Here is a 23,476-nt window from a genome sequence, read left to right as displayed (position 1 = left end):
ATTTGTCAAGAACAAATACTCAGGGGAGAGATAGCTCAGTGGTTTGCATATTGGCCTGCTAAACCCAGGGTTGTGAGTTCAATCCTTGAGGAGGCCATTTAGGAATCTGGGGTAAAAATCTGTCTGGGGATTAGTCCTGCTTTGAGCAGGGGGGTGGACTAAATGACCTCCTGAGGTCCCTTCCAACCCTAATATTCTGTGATTCTACTGTGCCCAATTCTGAGCACCACACTTTAAGAAAGATGTGGACAAATTGGAGTGTCCAGAGGACAGCAACAAAAATGCTAAAAGATTTAGCAAACCTGACAACAAGAACCGTGGTTGTTTTGTCTTGCCGAAAGAAGACTGAGAAGACCTCATAACAGTCTTCAAATATGTTAAGAGCTGCTATAAAGATGATGATGATCAATTATTCTCCATGTCCACTGAAGTAAGGACAAGAATCAACAGGCTTAATCTGCAGCAAGGGAGATTTAGGGTATATATTAGGAAAGCTTTCTAGCTCTCAGGGTAGTTAAACTCTGGAATAGGCTTTGCAGGAAGGTTGTAGAATTCCCATCATTGGAGTTTTTGAGAACAGGTTGGACAAACACTTGTCAAGGATCATCTAGGTTTACTTGGTCCTGTCTCAGTATATGGGGCTGGACTTGAGTTCTCAGGGTCCCTTCCAGACCTAAATTGCTATGATTCTATGATAAGATGGAATAGACTCTAGCTCACTTTCCCAGATCTGTGTCAGCTCGGCAAGGCTATGAAATAAAAAGCAGTAAATCACTAATACTAAACTGAATGGATCTAACTCAATACACACTTAGGGGAGCTCTGCTGATAAAGGAGCTGACGTTTTTACATCGTCCCCTTTTCAGAACAGAACTTCCCCTTCCAGCCTTGATTCAAGAAAGCACTTCAACAATCAATACAATGTAACCGCACTTTAAAGTTAAGCATGTACTTAAGTGTTGTCCTAAATTCTTGACTGATCTAAGAAGGGACAGAGACTTCTCTAGGCAACGAATAGTCTGTTTATCCACAGAACAGGTGTAGCAAAGCATTAAAATGCAAATGTTGCCTATTACATCATCTCCTGCCATTGTACATCAACCCTTCTCAGCCGGGTGCAGTAGTTAACCTTTCACCTCTCTGCAGAGACCAACAAAAGGAGAGTCACTTTGCCAGTTGTTGGTAGGTGCTGAAAATGAATCCATTACCCTCACTAGTTATAGACCAGACAGCCATGAGCTGGCAATGACTTTCAGTCACTCCTGATGTGGCTGGATTTGAACCAGTGACAGACACAGGTCAAACCCCAGAACTAATCAATCTGCAGAGAAGCTACTTTCTAACTCCAATAAAGGGCTAGTGTGTTGGCCTGGAGATTGGGACTAGCAGAGTCCCACTTTCCCTCTCAATCTTCTTGCTGCTCCAGAAAGGGGATAACCTGCATTGAGTCTATACTCGGTGGCAGCATACACTCCCCAACACGCCAGTGAAGTTACCGAGATGAGTGCATGCTCTGCCCACTCCTGCCCCCTCACACCCTCCTGTGTGGGGAGGAGATGTAGCAGCCCTACGAAGCCTGTTTTCCTAATTGTATTGTTGCAGATAGCCAGCAAGGAGTGTGGCCCTTTGAGAGACATATACAGGGGTCTCCTTCAATCTGTAAGTAGAAGAGCCAGATCACATATTACTAAATTAATAAAAGGGGGCACATTATTTTCCTTGAGGTGCAATCAGAAACTCTGTCTGGATGCCAACTCTGTCCATATATCTATTCAAGTGACACCATCATAGGACCTAATCACATCAGCCATGCCATCAGGGGCTCGTTCACCTGCACATCTACCAATGTGATATATGCCATCATGTGCCAGTAATGCCCCTCTGCCATGTACATTGGCCAAACCGGACAGTTTCTACATAAAAGAATAAATGGACACAAATCTGACATCAGGAATCATAACATTCAAAAACCAGTAGGAGAACACTTCAACCTCTCTGGTCACTCAGTAACAGACTTTAAGGTGGCAATTTTGCAACAGAAAAGCTTCAAAAACAGACTCCAGTGAGAAACTGCTGAACTTGAATTAATTTGCAGACTAGATACCATTAACTTGGACTTGAAGAGATCCTGGGAGTGGCGGGTCATTACACAAATTGAATCTATTTCCCCATTTTAAGTATCCTCACACCTTGTCAACTGTCTGAAATGGGTCATCTTGATTATCACTACAAAAGTTTTTTTTCCCTCCTGCTGATAATAGCTCATCTTAATTAATTAGCCTCTTAGAGTTACTATGGCAACTTCCATCTTTTCATGTTCTCTGTATGTATATATATCTTCTTACGATATGTTCCATTCTATGCATCTGATGAAGTGGGCTGTAGCCCACGAACGCTTATGCTCAAATAAATGTGTTAGTCTTTAAGGTGCCACAAGTACTCCTGTTCTTTAATCAGGGAACAGATATTTTTGCAGAGGGACAAGGCGTTAGGATGCAGCAAGTCATCTCATACCCTCTGCTCCCCACACCACAGCTCTGCAGAAATGTACTTCTTTGTCAGCCTGAGACTGCTGATGGTGCTTAATGTGATGGTTTCTTGTTTCCTAGTCTAGATGTGTCAGGCTTATATACTCAGCTCCTAACAGTGGATCCATTTATTATGAACTGTCACCACTTCTCTCAGTAAGATGCTCTACCTAAAGTAGCAGAAAGAAACACGCTGACTTACATTTCCTTGATTATCAGCCACGTCTCTCTCCTTGTCCTCTTCATCTGCCATCTCTTGCTACATTCAGTTACAGAAAGGGAAAAGGTTATAATCTTTAGCATAGTTGGTAAAATATTAGCTTTGTTCATTGATCTTTGCAAATGAAGCTCTCAAACTGGAGCAATCTAACTGAGATTCAGATACTTTAACAACCAGAAAGACAACCACTGTGTGTAACTCCTGCTCCAGAACATAGCACTAGCTAAGGCACAGGGGAAGGGCAAGTTCTCATGTCAGGGAGGTATTGACCAGATCTATGCTATCACGTCCAGTTGGATCTACTGTACTCAGTTAACAGAATTGCGTGGGGCCTTCACCTCTCGTGAGGATGTGTACACAATGGCTGTCATCCTCCCTCCCAGCACATAACAGACAGTGCTTTGAGGAGGCAATGACCAGCCAAGATATACCTCACGAAAACAGCAAGTGCAGAGCACATGGGGGAGGAGGTGGTTTGGGAGAGGAGCAGAGAGAGGAAGGTGACACTTTATAAATCCAACAGCAAATCAATCCGTTGACTCATAAACAACTCCCACTTCCCCTGCTGACCATATCCATGTCCCTGAGACCTCAGTGGGTGGTCTTAGCAAGCTTGCTGCAACACACAGGAACGGCTAACAGTTAAGGGAGCTCTACTTCTCTCAGGGCCCAGCACTGACCAATGGGTGTGACTACAAGGTGCAGTCAGTAGAGGGGAGCAGTCAAACAACAGCAAGAATCTACATGTGATGGTAAGAGCTGGCCAAGAGGCTCCTCTACTCACAGCCCAGCACAAACAGCCCATGCTGAAATGCTCTGGACTTTTGAACCCTCATTAAAACCAAGTCCCAAATCCTGGCTGCGGGTTCTGAGTCCAGATCACTAACTAGACAATGGTTGCCAGGGCATTCCCTGTGGCACTCACAACACCAGCTTCAGTGCAGATGGGGGCCAACTAGGAAGCTTGGGAACATGCTGGCCATTCCAGAGCAGGCAGCTCTTTCCAGCTCACCAAGGAGCTCAATCAGTGCTCATTTTTGGAGCAGCAAACCCTTCTTTCTCTCTCTCTCTCTCTCTCTCAACAGGCCAGGACTGGTGCAGGGGATCCAATAAGCCATAGCCAGAAGTTCATGCTGTGGAACCCTTCACAGCCTTTACCTTCTGTTTCCTCTGCCTTCCCTCCGTGTCCTATTGGCTGCCTTTGACATCATCAGCCAGGCTCTTTTGGAAATCTTCTCGCCCTTGGGTTTCCGTGAGTTCATCCTCTCCTGACTCTCTAACCTCTCAATCCCTCAGTATCTCAAACAGAAGGTGCACCTCCCATGCCTGCCCTCCTTCTTCATAGGGCATCCCACTGTAGGCCTCCTCTTCAGCTCCTTCAGAGCCTCTCTCCAGGTTATCATCTCTGCAAACTCAGCTTTGGCAACCATTTCTATGCTGACACCTCACAGATATACCTTGCTGCTTGGGACCTGTTCCCTCCATCCACACTAATAGCCTGGCTACTTGACATCTCCTTGCGGGTGTCCAGTCATCTCCGAAACTGAATATGGGCAAAACTGAGCTCCTGATCTTACCCCGAAGCCCTTCTCCCTCCCCACTTTCTCTATCATGGTGGAGAGTACCACCATCCTCCGTGTTGCTCAATCCTAACATTTCAGCTGCTTCTTTGATTTGTCCCTCTCTTCGTCTCCACACGCACAGCCCATGGCTAAATCTTGTGGCTTCTACCTGCAAATCTCCAAGACTGGACCCATCCTCTCTGCCCACATGGCCACAACTCCTGCTCTAACCCTGATCTTCTCTCACCAGGAGTACAGTAAGGTAACTTCCATTCATCAAGATGCTCTTCTCCAAAATTTAGTCCAATTTAGTCTTAAATTCTATCTAAATGGGTGCTGTGTGGATGAGTCAGTAATGGGCCCAGTCCTGTGTAGTGCTGAGTGCCTCAGGATTGCGACCTATTGTTCTTTAACATTATTCTTTCCTATTTGTCACTTGCCTAGGCTACAGGAATGTATTTGTCCAGGGCAGTGCTTCCCAGCCCTTTCTGTTTAGAGTTACATTTCACCCGATGTTCCAGTCCACTGCCTCCCATTAACCCTACCCTCTGAGCCGCAGTAGATTTTAGGCTGTTCCAACAGCACATTGCAACTGAATGGGAGGTGGGTAACAGCTGTTTATGAGGGACATTACAGAGGCTGATCCTCAAAGAAGTGGAGATGAGTAGAAAGGATCAATCCCAGTGCATGGGAACCACTGATTTAAATCAAGACATTACAAATACTGCAAACTCATCTATTTTACGTTAATTTAACAGGCTATAGTGGTGTTCTTGATACAAACATTTATCTGGAAGGATATAGGGAGTAAGAACAATATAAAACAATCAACTCCAAACCTGCAGAATTTTAGGCTGGGATTTAAAAAGGGGTTGGGTCCCCAACATCCATGGAATTTCACTGGAACTCAGACACCTAACACCCTTTGCAAATCCGCTTATTCACCTGTATTTCAGCACAAATAGCAATGAATCCTCCATCTGATGGCTTAAAATTGGCATTAGCATTTTGATAACACTGAGCAGGCCCTCTAGCTTCACATACAGAAGTTCTGCATCAACTCCTAGCTCTGCAATTTAGTTATAGGTTCATAGATTCTGCAATACTGATCACAGAAAGCAGCATCTCCAAGAGGTGACCTATTGAAGAATTGTTCAATTGACACTTTGTGTCAAACTCAAGATGAAGTAATAATTCTCTACAGCATCATGTTCTGCTAGCATATCCATTTGATCAAGCTTCTGAGATCACAAAATCCTAATTAATGGACTGCCACATTTATCTGAGCTGACAGCAAGAAAACAAATTACTATCCAAGAGAGTTCTGTGATTAGAAATAAAATCTTCTAATGTAAAAGCTTTCATTCTAAAGAAGTACTTATAATTTCCCTTCATGGTCATACAAAATAAATGTAAATATATTGTAGCAACATTGCTGGAAACCTTAAATCCATCAACATCTTTTAGAGAATGTAGATCAGAACATATCTTTAAATGCAAGTATAGGATTTACTGGGGATAATGTAGAATTGCTCTTTATCTCCTTAAAATGTGTTCTTTACCATATTTAGCATTGATGCTGTTATAGAAAAACAAACGTTCCAGCTGAAATGATGTGCACTGGAACATGAGAGCTAGCCTGGAAATGTACACAAGTGTCTAGGGAAGCTTGCCTCACTGCAGCCTGAAAGAAGAACCATTAGGCAGACTCACTGCTGACGTAAATCCTCATGCTATGCAGGTAACGGTTCAGCACAGTACATCTTCAGTGACATTTCCTGTCCTTCTGAGGCCCAAATGAGATTCAGATGAGAGGGAGAGGGGTAGGTGACATTGTGCAACTAAAACCTCTCCAGCGCATCATCAAAGATCTACAACCTATCCAGAAAGCTGATCCCTCACTCTCACAGATCTTGGAAGACAGACCTGTCCTCATTTACAGACAACCCCCCAACCTGAAGCAAATACTCACCAGCTACCACACGTCACTGAACAAAAACACTAACTCAGGAACCTATCCTTGCAACAAAGCCCGATGCCAACTCTGTCCACATATCTATTCAAGTGACATCATCATAGGACCTAATCACATCAGCCATGCCATCAGGAGCCCATTCACCGGCACATCTACCAATGTGATATATGCCATCATGTGCCAGCAATGCCCCTCTGCCATGTACATTGGCCAAACTGGACAGTCTCTACGCAAAAGAATTAATGGACACAAATCTGACATCAGGAATCATAACACTCAAAAACCAGTAGGAGAACACTTTAAACTGTCTGGTCAGTCAATGACAGACCTGCGGGTGGCAATTTTGCAACAGAAAAACTTCAAAAACAGACTCCAATGAGAAACTGCTGAGCTGGAATTGATATGCAAACTAGATACAATCAACTTAGATTTAAATAGGGACTGGGAATGGCTGAGCCATTACAAACATTGAATCTATCTCACCTTATAAGTATTCTCACACTTCTTATCAAACTATCTGTACTGGGCTATCTTGATTATCATTCAATTTTTTTTTCTCTTACTTAATTGGCCTCTCAAGAGTTGGTAAGACAACCCCCACCTTTTCATGCTCTCTGAATGTGTATATATATTTCCTCAAATATATGGCCATTCTATGCATCCGAAGAAGTGGGCTGTAAGGTGCCACAAGTACTCCTGTTCTTATTGTGCAAGCAGAAGCTCGAAAGGATTTTTTTTTCCAGTAAATCAATGCTACAACATCTCAATGCACATGGACACCCAAAATACACAGTATCAATTTCTCTCTAGGGAATGCTTCACCATCTGTGCATCTCAGAACGGACACTGGATGCTTCCATGTGGCTTAAGAGCAAGTTGGATCAATGAGTTTAGTCCCATAGGGTTTTGGACAAGGTACAGGGCCTCCTTTCAGAAGCCACAGTCAGCAACCCTTGCTGTGCCTCCTGAGCGTCCCTGGTAGGTGAGCCGTACTCCCAATGCACTATGTAGTACTTTCTGGTGGAAAACCTATGTTTCTATGTCCTTCTTGTGAGCCTGAAAAATATGGACAGATTCCTTTCCCCTGAACAAGGACTCTGAACTGCAATCATAGGATACCAGGGTTGGAAGGGACCTCAGGAGGTCATCTAGTCCAACCTCCTGCTCAAAGCAGGACCAATCCCCAGACAGATTTTTGCCCCAGATGCCTAAATGCCCCCCTCAAGGATTGAACGCATAACCCTGGGTTTAGCAGGCCAATGCTCAAACCACTGAGCTATCCCTCCCCCATCATCTACAATTTCTCTTTGGAATTCTTGTACCAAAAGGTGCAGATAGTGTAGACAAACACTAAAGAATGTTATTGCTGTGACGCTGTGAAGATTGCCACACTGTTATAGCTGCTCAGTGCTCCTGTCCTTGGAATTCCACTGTTATCAGCACAAGCAGAGAGTGCAGCCTGCTAATCAGCAGACCTCAATGTTACTCATAGGGAAAGAACACAGGCATGGTTGGGTGACAAAGGTACTCGGCCAGGTTTATTGTCCTCAAGATTCGCACAACTTGCACAAGCACATTAACACGAGTGCCAGATGGCAAGGAGCGCCTCAGTCAGCAGCAGGAGTTCCTGCCGTCCTCTCGGCCACACAAAGAATTAAGGCAAGGTACCCCGACATTTACAGACTAAGCCAAACAACTGGGATAAGCAACTTACATAACACCTGGAGTGTTTCATGTCATCTGTTTATCATCGCTCCTTGTTCCTGATATCTTGGACAAAACATTCCTATTCATTGTTCTGTCAAACCACCTTATCTGTACTAGTTTGGGATATATCTATACTAGCCTTCTAAAATATATTTACATAAATATCTAGTGCCTAGTACACTAACAACTTTGCCAAGTTCATGTACTGAACAGTGAACTTGTAAGCATCTACTTTAATACATGGCCTGACTTTAGTTCACAGCCTCTGGTTCAGGACTCAGATCTTGCACCCAAGCCCAGTGGCTCCAGCTCTCGCTCTCTCTCTACTACAGATGGTGCCTGGAAATTCTGTCTTCAATAGAATTCTGTTGGAGTAAGGAATGTAAAATTTGGCTCCATGTTTGCAGCATTTTAGACTCTTATCAGCTTTCCTCTATGAATATCTATTTGGGAAGGGAAAGGAATTTAGCCTGTTCTTGAAAGTAACAGTGTTCATGCTGACTACTTTAGTTTTCACAAACATTTGGCAGATGAGTCTGCATTTTGCAAATCATTCTCATAAGATGGGCCCTTAAGAGTTTTGTTGCCTTTTGCTATGGAAAGCAAAGGTGCACAAACAACTTTACTTTCATGAAAAGAGGCATGGATGTTTGAACGGCATTGTAAGCACCAGAAATTCTGCCATGTATATTAATGTGGTGGTTCCAGCTCCAAAATATCGATAAAGTCCACATTGATAAAATGTTGTAGCAAATCTCTTTAGGAATCTGCCAGTTGTTCAAACAAAGCAGACCACTGCCACCCAAGTCAGGCCCAGGCCATCTCCTCCACCTGTACCTTGTGCTGCACACAGAGCGAGCTATAATGTCCAAAGGCCACAAGCCTAGCAACAGTCTATTACTGAAACGTCATACAGAAGCCTGGAGGTCTAGACTGTACATACCTGCTCCTTCAGGGTTTCTAACAACATTTCCATTTGTACTTTGTCTTCCTTCACTTTTTCTAGCTCGGCTTCTCGTTTTTTGTATTCCTCTTGCAATTTCAGAAGATGCTAGATGAGAAAAGGTCAATTCAGATCACAGCCTGACTTTCACACTTCATTGTTTTAAAGAACATGGAATGAGTAACAAACTCTTAGACAAAGACATGGGTCAAATTCAGAACATTTTAAAAGTTTCCATACATAAAAGGAAGAAAAACTTTCACAAAATCCTATGGCATCTTGCAAACTTCTTTGACTATTGCTAGATATTAAAAAAATATTGTTAACATGAGGTAAGGCAGAACTTTCTTGAAGCTCAAGAAAATACCCCAAAACACTATATCCTAGGTTGTGTAGGGTGGTTTGTCCTGTACTTTGTTTTATTCAGACTAACAGAAAAACACCATGATAACTCTAGTGTTGTTGCATGTTTTTTCTAAACAAAAAGTGATGTGTTACTTTTTGTAATGTTAGTTTTATATTCCTAGGATATGCATAATGGTGATTTGCAAAACTGCACATAATTCCTAAATGAGCACCTATAAAAATTAAACACCATAATAAAACTACAAGACTGCATGAAAGAGAAAATGTTCATGCAGGAACTGCATTTCTCATGAACACTAGGCAAACGATCAACCCCTTTTTGTGTAATTCTGTTTTAGGCTAGCTATTTTTCCAGGCCTAAAATAGCCCATTTTTTCCCCTATCTGTCCAGCTTGAGAGCACTTTTTTCACCCCCACCCATAGAATAATAATTATTGAAATAACAACATATTTTGCTGCAATTCAGAACAATTATCACCTGCTCATAGCACACCTCCAAAGATTGATTTAAAATGAGATTGCTTTGTCTCTTTATAGGAAACAAATATCTTTTAGCTTCTGTCGAGTTCCTCCTGGTATCGATATAGTCATAGAACACAGTACTGGGTTTACCATGATGCCAGGCCCAGAGTCAGAAGGGGCCCCGGCCAGCCCAATCCCCCAGCAGGCTGAGCTGTCCAGGAAAGCTGCCTCCACACCTGCTCTGCCCCCAGCCCGCATCTTCCCACCCCTGCTCCGCCCCAGCCCTGCCCCCTCTCCACCCCATCCCCTGAAAGCCCCCTTCCCTGAGCTACGCGTCCTGGGGGACTGCAGCAGGGGTTGGGCCCACCCTGAACTCATCGGGCAGTGGGAAGTAGAGCGACCCAGCCCCAGTCCGCTCTGCTCCACCAGCTCATGCTGGATGGCAGTTTCCTCCCTACCTCCCAAGCCTGGGGAGGAGATGGAGTGGTGGGGAAGGGGCTTGGGATGGGGAAGAGAAGGGGCAGGGGAAGCAAAGGCGGGGGAAGCGGCAGTGAGGGAGAGGAAGGGGGGAGATGAGGAGGAGATGGAGCAGTGGGAAAGGCATGGGATGGGGAAGAGAAGGGGCAGAGGCTGGGGGAAAGAGGTAGGGGGGAAGGAAGGGGGTGGGATGGGGAGGAGATGGAGCAGTGGAGAAGGAGATGAGGGAAGTGGGGGCAGGGGGAAAGAAGGGGGTGGGATAGGGAGGACATAGCGGAAGTGGGGAAGAGGCGAGGGGAAGGAAGGGGGTGGGATGGGGAGGAGATGGCACAGTGGAGAAGAGGATGGGGGAAGTGGGAATGGGGGGAAGGGGCAGGGGGAAAGAAGGGGGTGGGATGGGGAGGACATGGCGGAAGTGGGGAAGAGGCAAGGGGAAGGACGGGGGTGGGAGGAGATGGGGCAGTGGGGAAGGGGCATGGGATGCGGAAGAGAAGGGGATGGGGAAGTGAGGCTAGGGAGGAAGGTGCAGGGGGAAGGAAGGGGGTGGGATGGGGAGGAGATGGCACAGTGGAGAAGGGGATGGGGGAAGTGGGGGTAGGGGGAAGAGGCGGGGGGATGGAAAGGGTGGGATGAGGAGGAGATGGAGTGGTGGGGGAGGGGCATGGGATGGGGAAGAGAAGGGAATGGGGGAAGTGGGGGTAGGGAGGAAGAGGCAGGGGGAAGGAAGGGGGTGGGATGAGGAGGAGATGGGGCAGTGGGAAAGGGGCATGGGATGGGGAAGAAAAGGGAATGGGTGAAGCAGGGGCATGAGGGAAGCTGGAGCCCAGCATGCGGCATCCCTTTGGCAGAAGCTGGGGCTCTCCTGTTAAGCAGGCCCATTGAACCCTCACCCTGACAAGCCCACCTCCCCTGCAGCTGTACCACCACAATGAGTCCCCCCAGACGCCCTCCCCACTGAGCCCCAATCACCTGCACCTGGACCCCCACCAAATGAATCCCAACTCTCCTGCACCTAGACCCCACCTGCTGAGCCCCAAGCACCTTCACCTGGATCCCCTGCAGAGTCCCATTGGCCCTGCACCTGGAACCCCACAATGAGCTTCTGTGCATCCAGATCTCCCACTGAGCCGCCCACACGCAGATTGCCCCATGGAGTACTCTCTTACCCCTATCTGGATCCCCCCACACTAAGTCCCTCTGCACATGGATCCTGCTGCCAGACTGAGCCTGCTCACCCACACCTGGTGTGCCTGGCACGGGGGGCCAGGGCCCCAGGGTGTGTCTGGGGCAGGTCTGGCCCTTGCACTGTGTCAGGGTCGGGTGCAGCCCCACTGCCGAGTCCCTGTCCCAGGTTGGGGTAGGGGGAGGCTGCAGGGTAATCTCCCACCTCCATGCAACCAGTGGTCTGTGCTCCCCACTGCCATGTTGGAGCCTCCACATTTACTTATTGACAAATAAAATTTGCAGAATTTTAAAATATTGTGCACAGAATTAATTTTTTGGTGCAGAATCCCCTTAGGAATATGGGGTGCTGTGCAGCTGTGATGGTGGGAGTTTGAGGAAGGTGCTGGGTAGTGGGGAGGTCTATGGGCGGGGGGTGCTAGGCGAGCGGTGTGGTGTGCAGGATGCTGTGCAGTTGTGGTGGAAGGCCAGTGGGAGAGTCTCTGGGACGAAGGGGGTGGGGGTTGGGGGGCTAGGCACAGAGATCTATGGTGGAGGTCTCTGGGTGAGTGAGTGCTGGGTATAAGGGTGGGGCACTGGGCAGGGGGGGCAGTGTGGTGGGGGCCTGCCCTCAAGGGGAAGGGGCATGCTGGCAGCACAGGGCTGGGCAGGCCAGTGTGCATCTGGCAGCCGCAGGTTTGTAAACAGTGCCCTCCTGCTGGGCTGCGCAGAATGGAGCTGCTCCCGTCGCAGTGTGCCACATTGCCCCCAGCCCACCCTTCACTCTGGAGACTGACCCTCCCATTCCCCTTCACCTTGCCCCATGGGGGCCCACAAATATGTTTGGCGCCGGGCCCACAAAAAGTTAATCCGGCTCTTCTCAGTTCCTCCAGCACAGATCACCTGGGAGGTTGCAAGAGCTGGGTTAAACCGTGTGCCAAGTTCAGCCCTATCCCTGGTTCCTGCAGGCTAGCTGGGCTCCTGCTTCAAGGGCCTGTGGTTGCTTGTCCCTTAGCTCTCCTGATCATCTTCCTGCAGAAGCAGATTTTCTCTTCTGCAGCAAATTCTGCCCCGCCTGAGCCCAACAGCTGAAGCAGAAAAGACAGAAGAGGATCTGGCCTTCCCTACAACCAGGAAGGAGAAAAGACGGTTACTCACCTTTGTAACTGTTGTTCTTCGAGATGTGTTGCTCATATCCATTCCAGTTAGGTGTACGCGCCGCGCGTGCACACTCGTCGGAAAACTTTTACCCTAGCAACTCAGTGGGCCGGCAGGTCGCCCCCTAGAGTGGCGCCACCATGGCGCTCCATATATACTCCTGCCGGCCCACCCGCTCCTCAGTTCCTTCTTGCCGGCTACTCCGACAGTGGGGAAGGAGGGCGGGTGCGGAATGGATATGAGCAACACATCTCGAAGAACAACAGTTACAAAGGTGAGTAACCGTCTTTTCTTCTTCGAGTGATTGCTCATATCCATTCCAGTTAGGTGAATCCCAAGCCTTACAAAGGCGGTGGGGTCGGAGTGAAATGTGGCAGAATAAAACTGCCGAGCCAGAGGCTACAGCCTCTCTTGACTGCTGAACCAGGGCATACTGCGAAGCAAAGGTAAGGACCGAGGACCAATGGAGCTTCGCGACAGGTCTCGTGGGTAGAAACACGAGCCAGCAAGGCGGCAGATGAAGCCTGAGCCCTGGTAGAATGCACGGTGATGTGGCTTGGGGAAATATGAGCCAAATCAGAACAAGTGGGGATGTCCGCCATCACCCAAGATGAGATCCTCTGAGAGGAAAACAAGCAAGCCCTCCCTTTGGCCCGCTACCGGGGCAGAGCTGGGGCACCTTAGGAAATGATTCTGTCAGCACAACATAATGCGAGCACTCCACAGATGTCCAAGGAGTGCAACGGTTATGCCCATTGCGTTGAGCTGTGGGTAACATGAAAGGCCAAAACACCTTAGGGAGGAAAGCCGGGTGCGGTCACAACTGCACCTTGTCTTTGTGGAACCTTCGTAAGAGCTCTGATCTCAGAGACCCGTCTGGCCAAGACTAGGTTGAGGCCCCAGGGCGGGGCTGGGCGGCGCACCCGAGGGTGCAAGCGCTCCAAGCCCTTGAGGGACCTCGAACCCATAGAGCGTGGGACACTGAACGTCCATCTTAGCCTGCTGGAAGGTAGGGACGGCTGCTGAGAGTATCCTCAGCGATGATACCGCCAGATCCTGCCGCTGAAGGCCAGAGGCAGGCCAAATAGAGGGGATCGAGACCTCAGCAGGAGCAAGATCGAGCGTACTGCAGCTGTAAAGGAAACGCTTCCACCTGGCTCGGTACGTTGACCAGGTGGAAGGCTGCCTGTCACCCCAACTCAGGTACGCAGGAGCCACCGTGAGGCGAAGAGGCTGCAGGTCCGAGTGACGAAGCCTGTCATTGCCCTGAGTGATGAGGTCTGGGCTGACAGGCCGAGCAACGTGGTATGTCAGTGCTGCCTGGACCACTCTGGAGTGATCATGATGACGCACGCTCCGCCCCTGCGGAATTTGAGCAGGACGTAACGAACCAGTGGGAACAGCGGGAAGGCATAATGCAGTTGGCCGTTCCACGGTATCAGGAATGCGTCCAAGATCGATTCCGAGGAGAGACCTTGGAAGGAGCAGAACACCTGGCATTTCCTGCACTCGCGGTGAGCGAACAGGTCTGTGTGAGGAACCATTTCCACTTCCGGAAAGCGGGACGCCTCACATGGGGCAGAGTGATGACTCGTAAGACAGGAAAGACCTGCTGAGTCAAAGAGATAAGACGTTCCGAACGCCTGGGAGAAAGGACGTCGCCAGCTCCATCGAGCGGGCCATGCAAAAGACCCGGAAATGGATGGCCTCCTGACAAAAAAGGGGGGAGGACTATGTCCCCCCTGAATGCTTATGAAGCACCTGGCCATTGTGTTGGCTGTAAACACCGAGATACAACGGCCTCGCAGCTGCCGCTGGAACCCCTGGCATGCCAGGCGGACTACTCTGATTTTTGGGGCATTAATGAGGAATGCCAGCTCCCTAGAAGACCGAAGGCCTTAAGCTCGGAGGTGACCATGAGCACTCGAGCAGAGAGATGATGCGTCCGCCGTCAGGGGCAGTGAGGGCTGGGGCGGATGAAACCGCATCCTGTCCACACCAAGGAGGGGGTTAGCCACCACTCTAGGGAGCCTAAGGCGTTCGAGGGAACGATGACTACCATGACCATTGGCTCCCTGTCCAAGCGGTACGCCGAGGTGGGCCGGACTTGGAGAGGACGGAGGCGGAGCTTGGCGTGTTTGGTTACAAACTTGCGGGCAACCATGGACTCAGGAGACTGAGACAAGAACGAGCTGAGGTCGTTGGGAAAGCCTTCAGACCTCAGATGATTGATGCCATCGCCTAAAACCGCAGTTGGGATAAGCAGGCTCCGGCTAGGTAGGAGACCAAGATAGCCCCTAGGAAGCCCAACCTCTGCGTGGGAACCAGAGTGGATTGCTCTATAGTAATCATCAGGCCTTGATCTGTGAATAAGACCGTGACGATGCCCACGGCTGAGTGGGTTGTGTGTCAGAGTCTCCTCGGATAAGCGAATCGTCCCAATACGGAAAAACGCATATCCGACATAGCTACGGTAGGCGGCGACTATGGCCGTAAACCGGGAGTATTCACCGCTGGCTATAAAGCGGAGGCATCTCCCGTGCGGAGGGAAGATGGCATTGCGAAAGTACGCGTCCTTCCTATCCAGGGCGGCATAGTAGCCCCCAGGAGGCAAGGATGGAATAATGGTTCCCAGGGATACCATGCAGAACTTCAACCTTATCCCAAACCGGTTGAGTCCATGCAGGACCAGGGAGGTCTGAGACCTGTGTTCGAGTGGGGAACTAGGGCATAACGGGAGTAAAACCCCTAGCCTCTTTCGTCCGCTGAAGGGGGACAGGGCTGGAGCAATTTAAAGGTGGTACCTATGCTCCATCGTGCGCAGGACCCAGCGATCTAAAAGTAACTGGGGCCATGCCAGGAGAAAGCGGGATCAGGATCCCGTCCTGCGACTGGTACACCGCCCTCCGGCGAACCTTGGAAGGTCCGTCTTTGGTCCCAGTGGTAATTGCGAGGGACCTCGACTTTGGCTTTTTAGGGGGCCTGACGTTTGTCTGCGACCACCTTGGCCTTGCCGTTTTCCAGAGTTCTGCCTCCGGCTAGGCACAGAGTATGGCGGCTGGGGCCATAAAGGCCTGCGTTTGGTCGCAAGCGTATACACGCTGAGACGCATTAGGACCCTATTGTCCAGCAGGCTTCGCAGTCTGGGGCTGTCTCTGCCGCGAAGATGCCTTTACCAACAAAGGGTAAATTCTTTCCCCCGTCCTCCAAGACGGCAGCGAACTCTAGGTGGGAGGTTCGAGGGAGAAACTCCTCCACCCAGGTGCTATAATTATCGCAGCTAAGCAAGGCTTGTTGCTTTGCTACCCAGAGGCGCAGGGCCCCTGCAGAGTACACCTTGCATTCGCCAAGGCTCTTTCTGCTTCGGGGCTGGCGCCCGCTGGCCATGATATCAGGATCGTGGTCCTGAGCATAAAATCTGCGCATATGGGATGACACGGATGCGTGTCCGGATGGCCATGGAGGTACTAAAAGAAGGCACGGGCCGAGTCTCTGACTCACTCGGACCTTGCCCAACTCGGCACCGGGGACCGGCATCGGGAGGCGTATCGGTACCTGGAACGAGATCCAGACCCGCAACCAGAACGGTGTCGGGAGGTCGACCGAGATCTCGAGGCTCGGAGAAGAGCTACAGGAGTCAAGGTACCTGCCCCGGTGCCAGATGTCGGAACGGTGCCGATAGCGGGTCGGCGAACGGGATACCGACCGGTGCAGCGAGTGTGACCAGTATCGAGGAAAACAGTACCGGGACTGCCAGTGGTGTCCGGCGTGCCGACAGGACTTGGAGTGTCTGCGGGACCGTGATCATGGACGGTGCCGCTCTGCTGTACTGACAGGGGACAGTCCCTTGAAGAGACTGTATTACCCGTACCGGCGGTGCCCGGGTCAGGCAGCACTGACTCTGTCATGGCACTGAGAGCCCTCGCCGTTGGTAACATCTCCGGCGTGCAGGGAACAGCAGGCTCAACCACAGTGCGTACTGGGGAGCTGTCAGGCACCGGATTCGACGGCCCTCGTGGGGCCGGGATCCACGGTACCGAGGTCATCAGAGCTTCGGTAGGTGCCGGTGCCGGGCGAACCGAGTTAGATAAGCTGTCTGGCTGCGGTGCCGTCAGCACTGAAGCAGCGGGAGTAATACGCTCAACCACGGCGCGTGCCGGGGAGCCGTCGGGCACCGGATTCGATAGCCCTTGTGGGACTGGAATCGACGGTGCCGATAGAAGCAGCCGGAACAGGAGCTCAACCACGGCGCGTGCCTGGGAGCCGTCAGGCACCGGATTCTACGGCCCTTGCGGGACCGGGATCGACGGTGCCGACGTCATCGGTGCCGCAGCAGGTGTCGGTGCCGGGCGATCCGACTTAGACTAGCTCTCTGACCGCGGTGCCGTTGGCACGGAAGCAGCCGGAGCATTAGCTCGACCACGGCGCGTGCCGGGGAGCCGTCAGGCACCGGATACTACGGCCCTTGCGGGACCGCGATCGACGGTGCCGACGTCATCGGTGCCGCAGCAGGTGTCGGTGCCGGGCGATCCGACGTAGACGAGCTCTCTGGCTGCGGTGCCGTTGGCACGGAAGCAGCAGGAGCAATACGCTCAACCACGGCGCGTGCCGGGGAGCCGTCAGGCACCGGATTCTACGGCCCGTGTGGGACCGGGATCGACGGTGCCGACGCCATCGGTGCCGCAGCAGGTGTCGGTGCCGGGCGATCCGACGTAGATGAGCCCTCTGGCTGCGGTGCCGCTGGCACGGAAGCAGCAGGAGCAATACGCTCAACCACGGCGCGTGCCGGGGAGCCGTCAGGCACCGGATTCTACGGCCCGTGTGGGACCGGGATCGACGGTGCCGACGCCATCGGTGCCGCAGCAGGTGTCAGTGCCGGGCGATCTGACGTAGACGAGCCCTCTGGCTGCGGTGCCGCTGGCACGGAAGCAGCAGGAGCAATACGCTCAACCACGGCGCGTGCCGGGGAGCCGTCAGGCACCGGATTCTACGGCCCTTGTGGGACCGGGATCGACGGTGACGACGTCATCGGTGCCGTAGCAGGTGTCAGCGCCGGGCGATCCGACTAGACGAGCTCTCTGGCTGCGGTGCCGCTGGCACGGAAGCAGCAGGAGCAATACGCTCAACCACGGCGCGTGCCGGGGAGCCGTCAGGCACCGGATTCTACGGCCCTTATGGGACCGGGATCGACGGTGACGACGTCATCGGTGTCGTAGCAGGTGTCAGCGCCGGGCGATCCGAGTAGACGAGCTCTCTGGCTGTGGTGCAGCTGGCACAGAAGCAGCAGGAGCAGTAAGCTCTACCACGGCGCGAGCCGGGGAGCCGTCAGGCAGCGGATTCCCTGGTCCTGGGGGACTGGAATCGACGGAGCCGAAGTCATCGGTGCCTCTGCAGGTGACGGTGCCGGATAACGCAACTGAGGCGAGCTCTCTGGCTGCGATGCAGGTGGCACGGAAGTAGCGGGAGCAGGGGGCTCAACCACGGCGCGTGCCGGGGAGCCACCAGGCACCAGCAGGAATCGTAGACTCTCTCGACCTCGGAAGGGAGCGGTGCCGAGTCGACATCGGTGCCGGCGACGGTCGGTGCCGAAAGGCCTTGGTGGTACCGGCGGGGTCCGGTGCCGAGGAGGCGCTTCTGCCCGCCGCTTGAACATCGCTCCGCGCCCAAGGTGGAGGGGCAAGTGAAAGTCCCGCACCTTTTTGTTCTCGGCTTAAAAGCCTTGCAAATGGGGCACTTATCTGTCAAGTGTGATTCCCTGAGGCACTTCAAACAGGAGTCATGTAGATCTCTCTTCGGCCGCGGCTTCTGGCAAGCCGGGCCCCTTTTTAAAGCCCGGTGAGCCATGCATGGCTCCGGCACTGGGCTCATGGAAGGGGCTACTTCCTGAACCCCGCTAACTAAACTAACCATACAAATATATATATAAAAGTGTTATAACTGCATAATTATATACGAGAAAACGAGTAGCTAGGGAAGTGGAGGTCAGCTAAGCCGCGCTCCACTGTTCCAACGACCGACACGGGCGGTAAGAAGGAACTGAGGAGCGGGTGGGCCGGCAGGAGTATATATGGAGCGCCATGGTGGCGCCACTCTAGGGGGCGACCTGCCGGCCCACTGAGTTGCTAGGGTAAAAGTTTTCCGACGAGTGTGCACGCGCGGCGCGTACACCTAACTGGAATGGATATGAGCAATCACTCGAAGAAGAACTGTAGATATGGGGAGGCCAGGAACGAGCAATCATTAAAATATTAACACTTTTTTAAAGCTTGGGTGCTTTTGTGACCTTTGCTCCTCTGTGACCTTTACCTGTTTATAAAGGCAATAGACTGACCCAGCACCAGGTAAGGTGAGAGATCTCTGAGGTTGCTGGTCCTGGGGGTCTTACCTGTGATGGGCTATTCTGCACAGTTCCTGTTGTGAAGCAACTTGGCTGAGAGACGCTATCATATTTTACATTAGGACACTATTTATATAGCACAAACACAAGCCTTGTTAAGCAACACAGCCAACCCTGAGCAGTTAAAATCAAGAGTCAGGCTCTAAAATCATGAGATTTGCTTAAAAATCGTGAGATCTGAAGAAGGAAAAAAAAGGTTGGGTTTGCCTTCCAGTTACTGAGCCTTTGGGCTGCACCTGCATCATATTTTCAAGCTTGTTTTTGAAGCATGAGGGCTAGGAACTACAGCAGAGTGAAATTTTTTGACTGAAACTTGTTTTTGATGAAAAAGGCAGCTATAGAGTGACTGAAACACTTCATAAATTTGCATCACCTGTGGTCAATAGTTTTGGTCAAAAATGGGAAAAAAAACCCTGGAAATGCCAAAATTTTGACATTTCCAAAAGTCTTGTTTTGATTTTTCTGGCTAGATACACAATGGGATTTAGGTCCCAAAACATAGGAGGAGAAGGTGGTGCAGTTAGGGCCCTCACCTGGGATGTGGGATATTAAGGCCTGGTCTACACTGGGGGCAATAGCATTGCTGAAGTTGACGTATGTTAAGTCAACTTACCAACCGTCCTCATGGCATGGGGTTGACTGCTGCCGCTCCCCCATTGACTCCGCTTCTGCCTCTCGCCGCGGTGGAGTACAAGAGTCGATGGCAGAGTGATCAGGGATCAATTTCGATAAATCGATTCCCGATAGAACAATCACTACCTGCCGGTCTGGCAGGTACTGTAGACGTATCCTGAGTGGAGCTGGGACTGGAAACTAGGTGTTCCCCCAGCAATGAGAGCCCCAACTACTGGGCTAGAGTCAGTGTCACACATTCTCTTTCTGGACCAATGACTGTATCTTATATAAGTGGAACAGCTTCTGTCATAAACAGATAGCTAAGGGTTAATGTCTCTTTCACCTGAAACACCTGACCAGAGAACCAATCAGGAAACCGGATTTTTTTTTCAACTTTGGGTGGAGGGAATTGTGTGTCTGAGTTTTTTGTCTTTCTGCCTGCTTTCTCTGAGCTTTGGAGAAGTACTTTCTACTTTCTAGTCTTCTGTTTCTAAGTGTAAGGACAAAGAGATCAGATAGTAAGTTCTATGGTTTCTTTTCTTTGGTATTTGCCTGAATATAAGTGCTGGAGTGCTTTAATTTGTATTCTTTTTGAATAAGGCTGTTTATTCAATATTCTTTTAAGAAATTGCCCTGTATTGTGTTATCTGAATACAGAGAGACTATTTGTATTTTTTTCTTTCTTTTTATATAAAGCTTTCTTTTAAGACCTGTTGGAGTTTTTCTTTACTTCAGGGAAATTGAGTCTGTACTCACCAGGGAATTGGTGGGAGGAAGAAATCAGGGGAAATCTGGGTGCATTGAATTGGCTAGCCTGATTTTGCATTCCCTCTGGGGGGAATAGGAAAGTACTTTTTGTTTCCAGGATTGGGAACAGAGAGGGGGGAGTCTCTGTGTAGTTTCACAGAGCTTGTGTCTGTGTATCTCTCCAGGAGCACCTGGAGGGGGGAAGGGAAAAAGGATTATTTCCCTTTGTTGTGAGACTCAAGGGATTTGGGTCTTGGGGTCCCCAGGGAAGGTTTTTCAGTGGGACCAGAGTGCCCCAAAACACTCTAATTTTTTGGGTGGTGGCAGCAGGTACCAGGTCCAAGCTGGTGACTAAGCTTGGAGGTTTTCATGCTAACCCCCATATTTTGGACGCTAAGGTCCAGATCTGGGAATAAGGTTATAACAGCTTCAACATAGGAGAGCCCTATTTCCGAATACCTTATAGCCTGCTGGTTAGTCCACTAACACGGTAGCTGGAAGACCTGGGTTTAAGCTCCTGGTCTTAAAATGGGGATTAAAGTCTGGGTCTCCCCCATCCCAGGTGAATGTCTTAACCACGGAGTTAAAGATTTCAATGGGGGACAAGAGGACCAAAAACCAAGAGGAAGACAATTTTCCCCACATCTCAGCAGGGAAGCAGAGCAAAGGTCCTAGATGGAGAACAAAGGGGAAAGGTGTCAGGTGACTGGTCTCAGAGCTGGCCTTTGCAGAGACTCACAAACTCACCTGGGACTGAGAGACAAAGGGACAGAGAAAGAGAGAGGAAACCAAGATGTTTCCTTTAGCACATGACTCAAGGGAGTCCCAGCATTGGCCATCTTGGACTCTGTTTTAACCTTTGCTTCTCTAGGCTTATCTATGGACATCCCAATGTTGTGTTCCAGTTGATTAATGAACTCTACTCTGTTTTGATAGTGCTGCAAATGCTCATTGGGTATGGCTACACTGCAATGTAAGCCCAGGGCCAGTGGAACTTGAGTTAGAGGACCCCGGGTTTGAAAACCATGGCCTTGAGCATCTACACTCATTGCCAGCCCTTAATCAAGGATTTTCCAACCCAGACCTGAACACATGGCTCTGGCGTCAACACTACAGTATGTAGACCCAAATCCAACCAACTGTATTCCAGACTCCCTAGCGCCCTCTGAAAACGTGGCTGCTCTAGCCCTTTGGTTGAGGTGCAGCATGGGAAAATTTGGCTGTCCACCTAGCACATCACTGGAAGTCTGAACTGCCCATCAAACACATTCTGCTAAGCTATCGTTTTAGTCTGCAGGCTCCTAACAACTGGAGCCAGCAAAATGGAGAAGAGATTTGAAAAACTACTTCTTGGGCTTTCACTCCTGTTTCAGAGGTGGGCAGAGCTTTCATGAGATGCTGGTGAACTTTCACCAGTTTTCTGACCCATGCAAGGCACCTGACAGAGTTAATAATGAAGCAGGAGGAGGACACAGACATCGCAGACTCGAATTGGCTGATGCTGCTCATGATGCTTGGTATAGCTGCTACATAGACCAGTGCTTTGGGTGCAAAGCCATAAGCACAGACTGGTGGGACCACATTGTCTTGCAAACCTAAAACAACCAGCAGTGGTTCCAGAACATTCACATGAAGAAAGCTACATTTCAGGAGCTCTGTGAGCAGCTTGCCCCAACTCTGCAGCATAAAGACACATATATGAGGGTGTCCTTGCTGGTGCAGAAGCAAGTTACTGTAACCATCTGGAAGCTGGCTAACCCAGATTGCTACAGGTTCACTGCCAGCAAGTTTGGTGTTGGAACGCCAACCGTGGGTAAAGTGGTGGCAGAGGTTTCTGAGGCAATCAGGCATGTGGTTTATCCCAGAGCAGTTGCGTCTACAGTGCAAAGCAATAGGGCTCAAACCTTGGGTCCTGGCTTGACTCCGGCTCAAACCCTCCACTCTCGTAGGGTCCTAGGGCTTTGGGTCTGAGCCCGAGTCTGACAGATTTGTGTCTAAGATGGAAGGAGGGCTTGGGCTCAATCCTGAGACTGCGCCAAGGCTTACACTGCAGTATAGGCATACCCACTGAGAGCACTGGGGCCTGGAGAGGTACTGTACAAGTGCCCCACAGGAGTCTGCCTTGGCTGGATTAGCTGCAAGAAGTCATAGAGAGAAACAGGGATCACAGATGCCCAAAGGTCCAGTTCTGGAGTCTTGGCAATCACAGGTGTGGAACTGTGTGAACCCTGGGCATTCGGAGAATCAAAGGAGTCACTCCCAAGGGACTCATTACAGGCAGGGGCAAAGACCAGACCCTGCGGGTCTCTGACACCTACATTTCAGACACAGCTGTAGGATGCATTAATGTGTAAATAACAGAACTAGACTTCCAGGTGATTGTCATCAGTTCATATCCACCCAGAAGTTCTATTGTTTTTGTAACCTTGGAAATGGCAGAAAGCTGCTTTCATCTGAATATAAACCTCCAAGATATTAGCTAGTGCTCCAGCTGAAAAAAAAGGAAAGTGGCTTTTTGAGTGTGTTGCCGTTTTAGAGCCATGGAGAGAAGCTGAGGCCACTTTGCATTTGTAGTAAGGTCGTTACTATAGGAAAGAGTAGCCTTACCTGCTGCATTCCCTGTAAAGCTTGCTGGAGGAGTTTTAACTGCTGCTCTCTAGTTGTGTCTTCATCTCTGTTCACTTTACCCTGCTCTTGCTTTAACAGCTCCACTTCATTCCTGTAGGCATCCAGCTGCCAGCGCAAACTGTCATTTTCCTCCTTTAGGGCCTCTGCCTGGGATATCAGTGCTAGGAGAATGATGAAGACAGGGAACAAACATTAAAAAAAATAAATAAAAGTAAAGCAATGTCGGTCTTGTGAATAAGAGTCCTGTGTTCAGTTCCTGCCTCTGCCCCAAAGCATGACCTTGGGCCAATCACGTAGACCCAGATCCTGAAAGGTTATTTCAGTGCCTAACTCCCACTGAAATCAATGGAGGTCTGGTGCCTAAATACTTCTGTTATTAAGGCTGCCTGACACTTCCATTACAAGACCTTGTTTTCAGTTGCATAGAATTTTGCCAAACTTTAACCATTTGAGCTGAAATTTTCCATGCCAGGCGCCTGCCCCAGGCTGAACCTCACCCCAGCAGTCAAAGCAGTTCAGTGGTTTCTGAC

General features: G+C 50.0%; 1 protein-coding gene across 6 annotated transcripts in view; it reads right to left on the bottom strand.

The window, feature by feature from the left end:
• The window catches only part of ENOX2 (ecto-NOX disulfide-thiol exchanger 2), a 150,573-nt gene that overhangs the window by 14,700 nt on the left and 112,397 nt on the right, over positions 1-23,476 (bottom strand). For all 6 annotated transcript variants that reach the window (XM_030574514.1, XM_030574512.1, XM_030574517.1 and 3 more), the window contains 3 exons: positions 22,926-23,107; positions 8,936-9,043; positions 2,731-2,787 (listed from right to left, as the gene is read on the bottom strand). In XM_030574514.1, the coding sequence (XP_030430374.1) occupies positions 2,731-2,787; positions 8,936-9,043; positions 22,926-23,107 (347 nt within the window). The remainder of the gene's footprint in view (positions 1-2,730; positions 2,788-8,935; positions 9,044-22,925; positions 23,108-23,476) is intronic.

Source organism: Gopherus evgoodei, chromosome 9, assembly GCF_007399415.2.
Source record: "Gopherus evgoodei ecotype Sinaloan lineage chromosome 9, rGopEvg1_v1.p, whole genome shotgun sequence".
Lineage (NCBI taxonomy): Eukaryota > Metazoa > Chordata > Testudines > Testudinidae > Gopherus > Gopherus evgoodei.
Note: the sequence above shows the minus strand (reverse complement) of the source record. Positions and strands in the feature narration are given on the sequence as shown.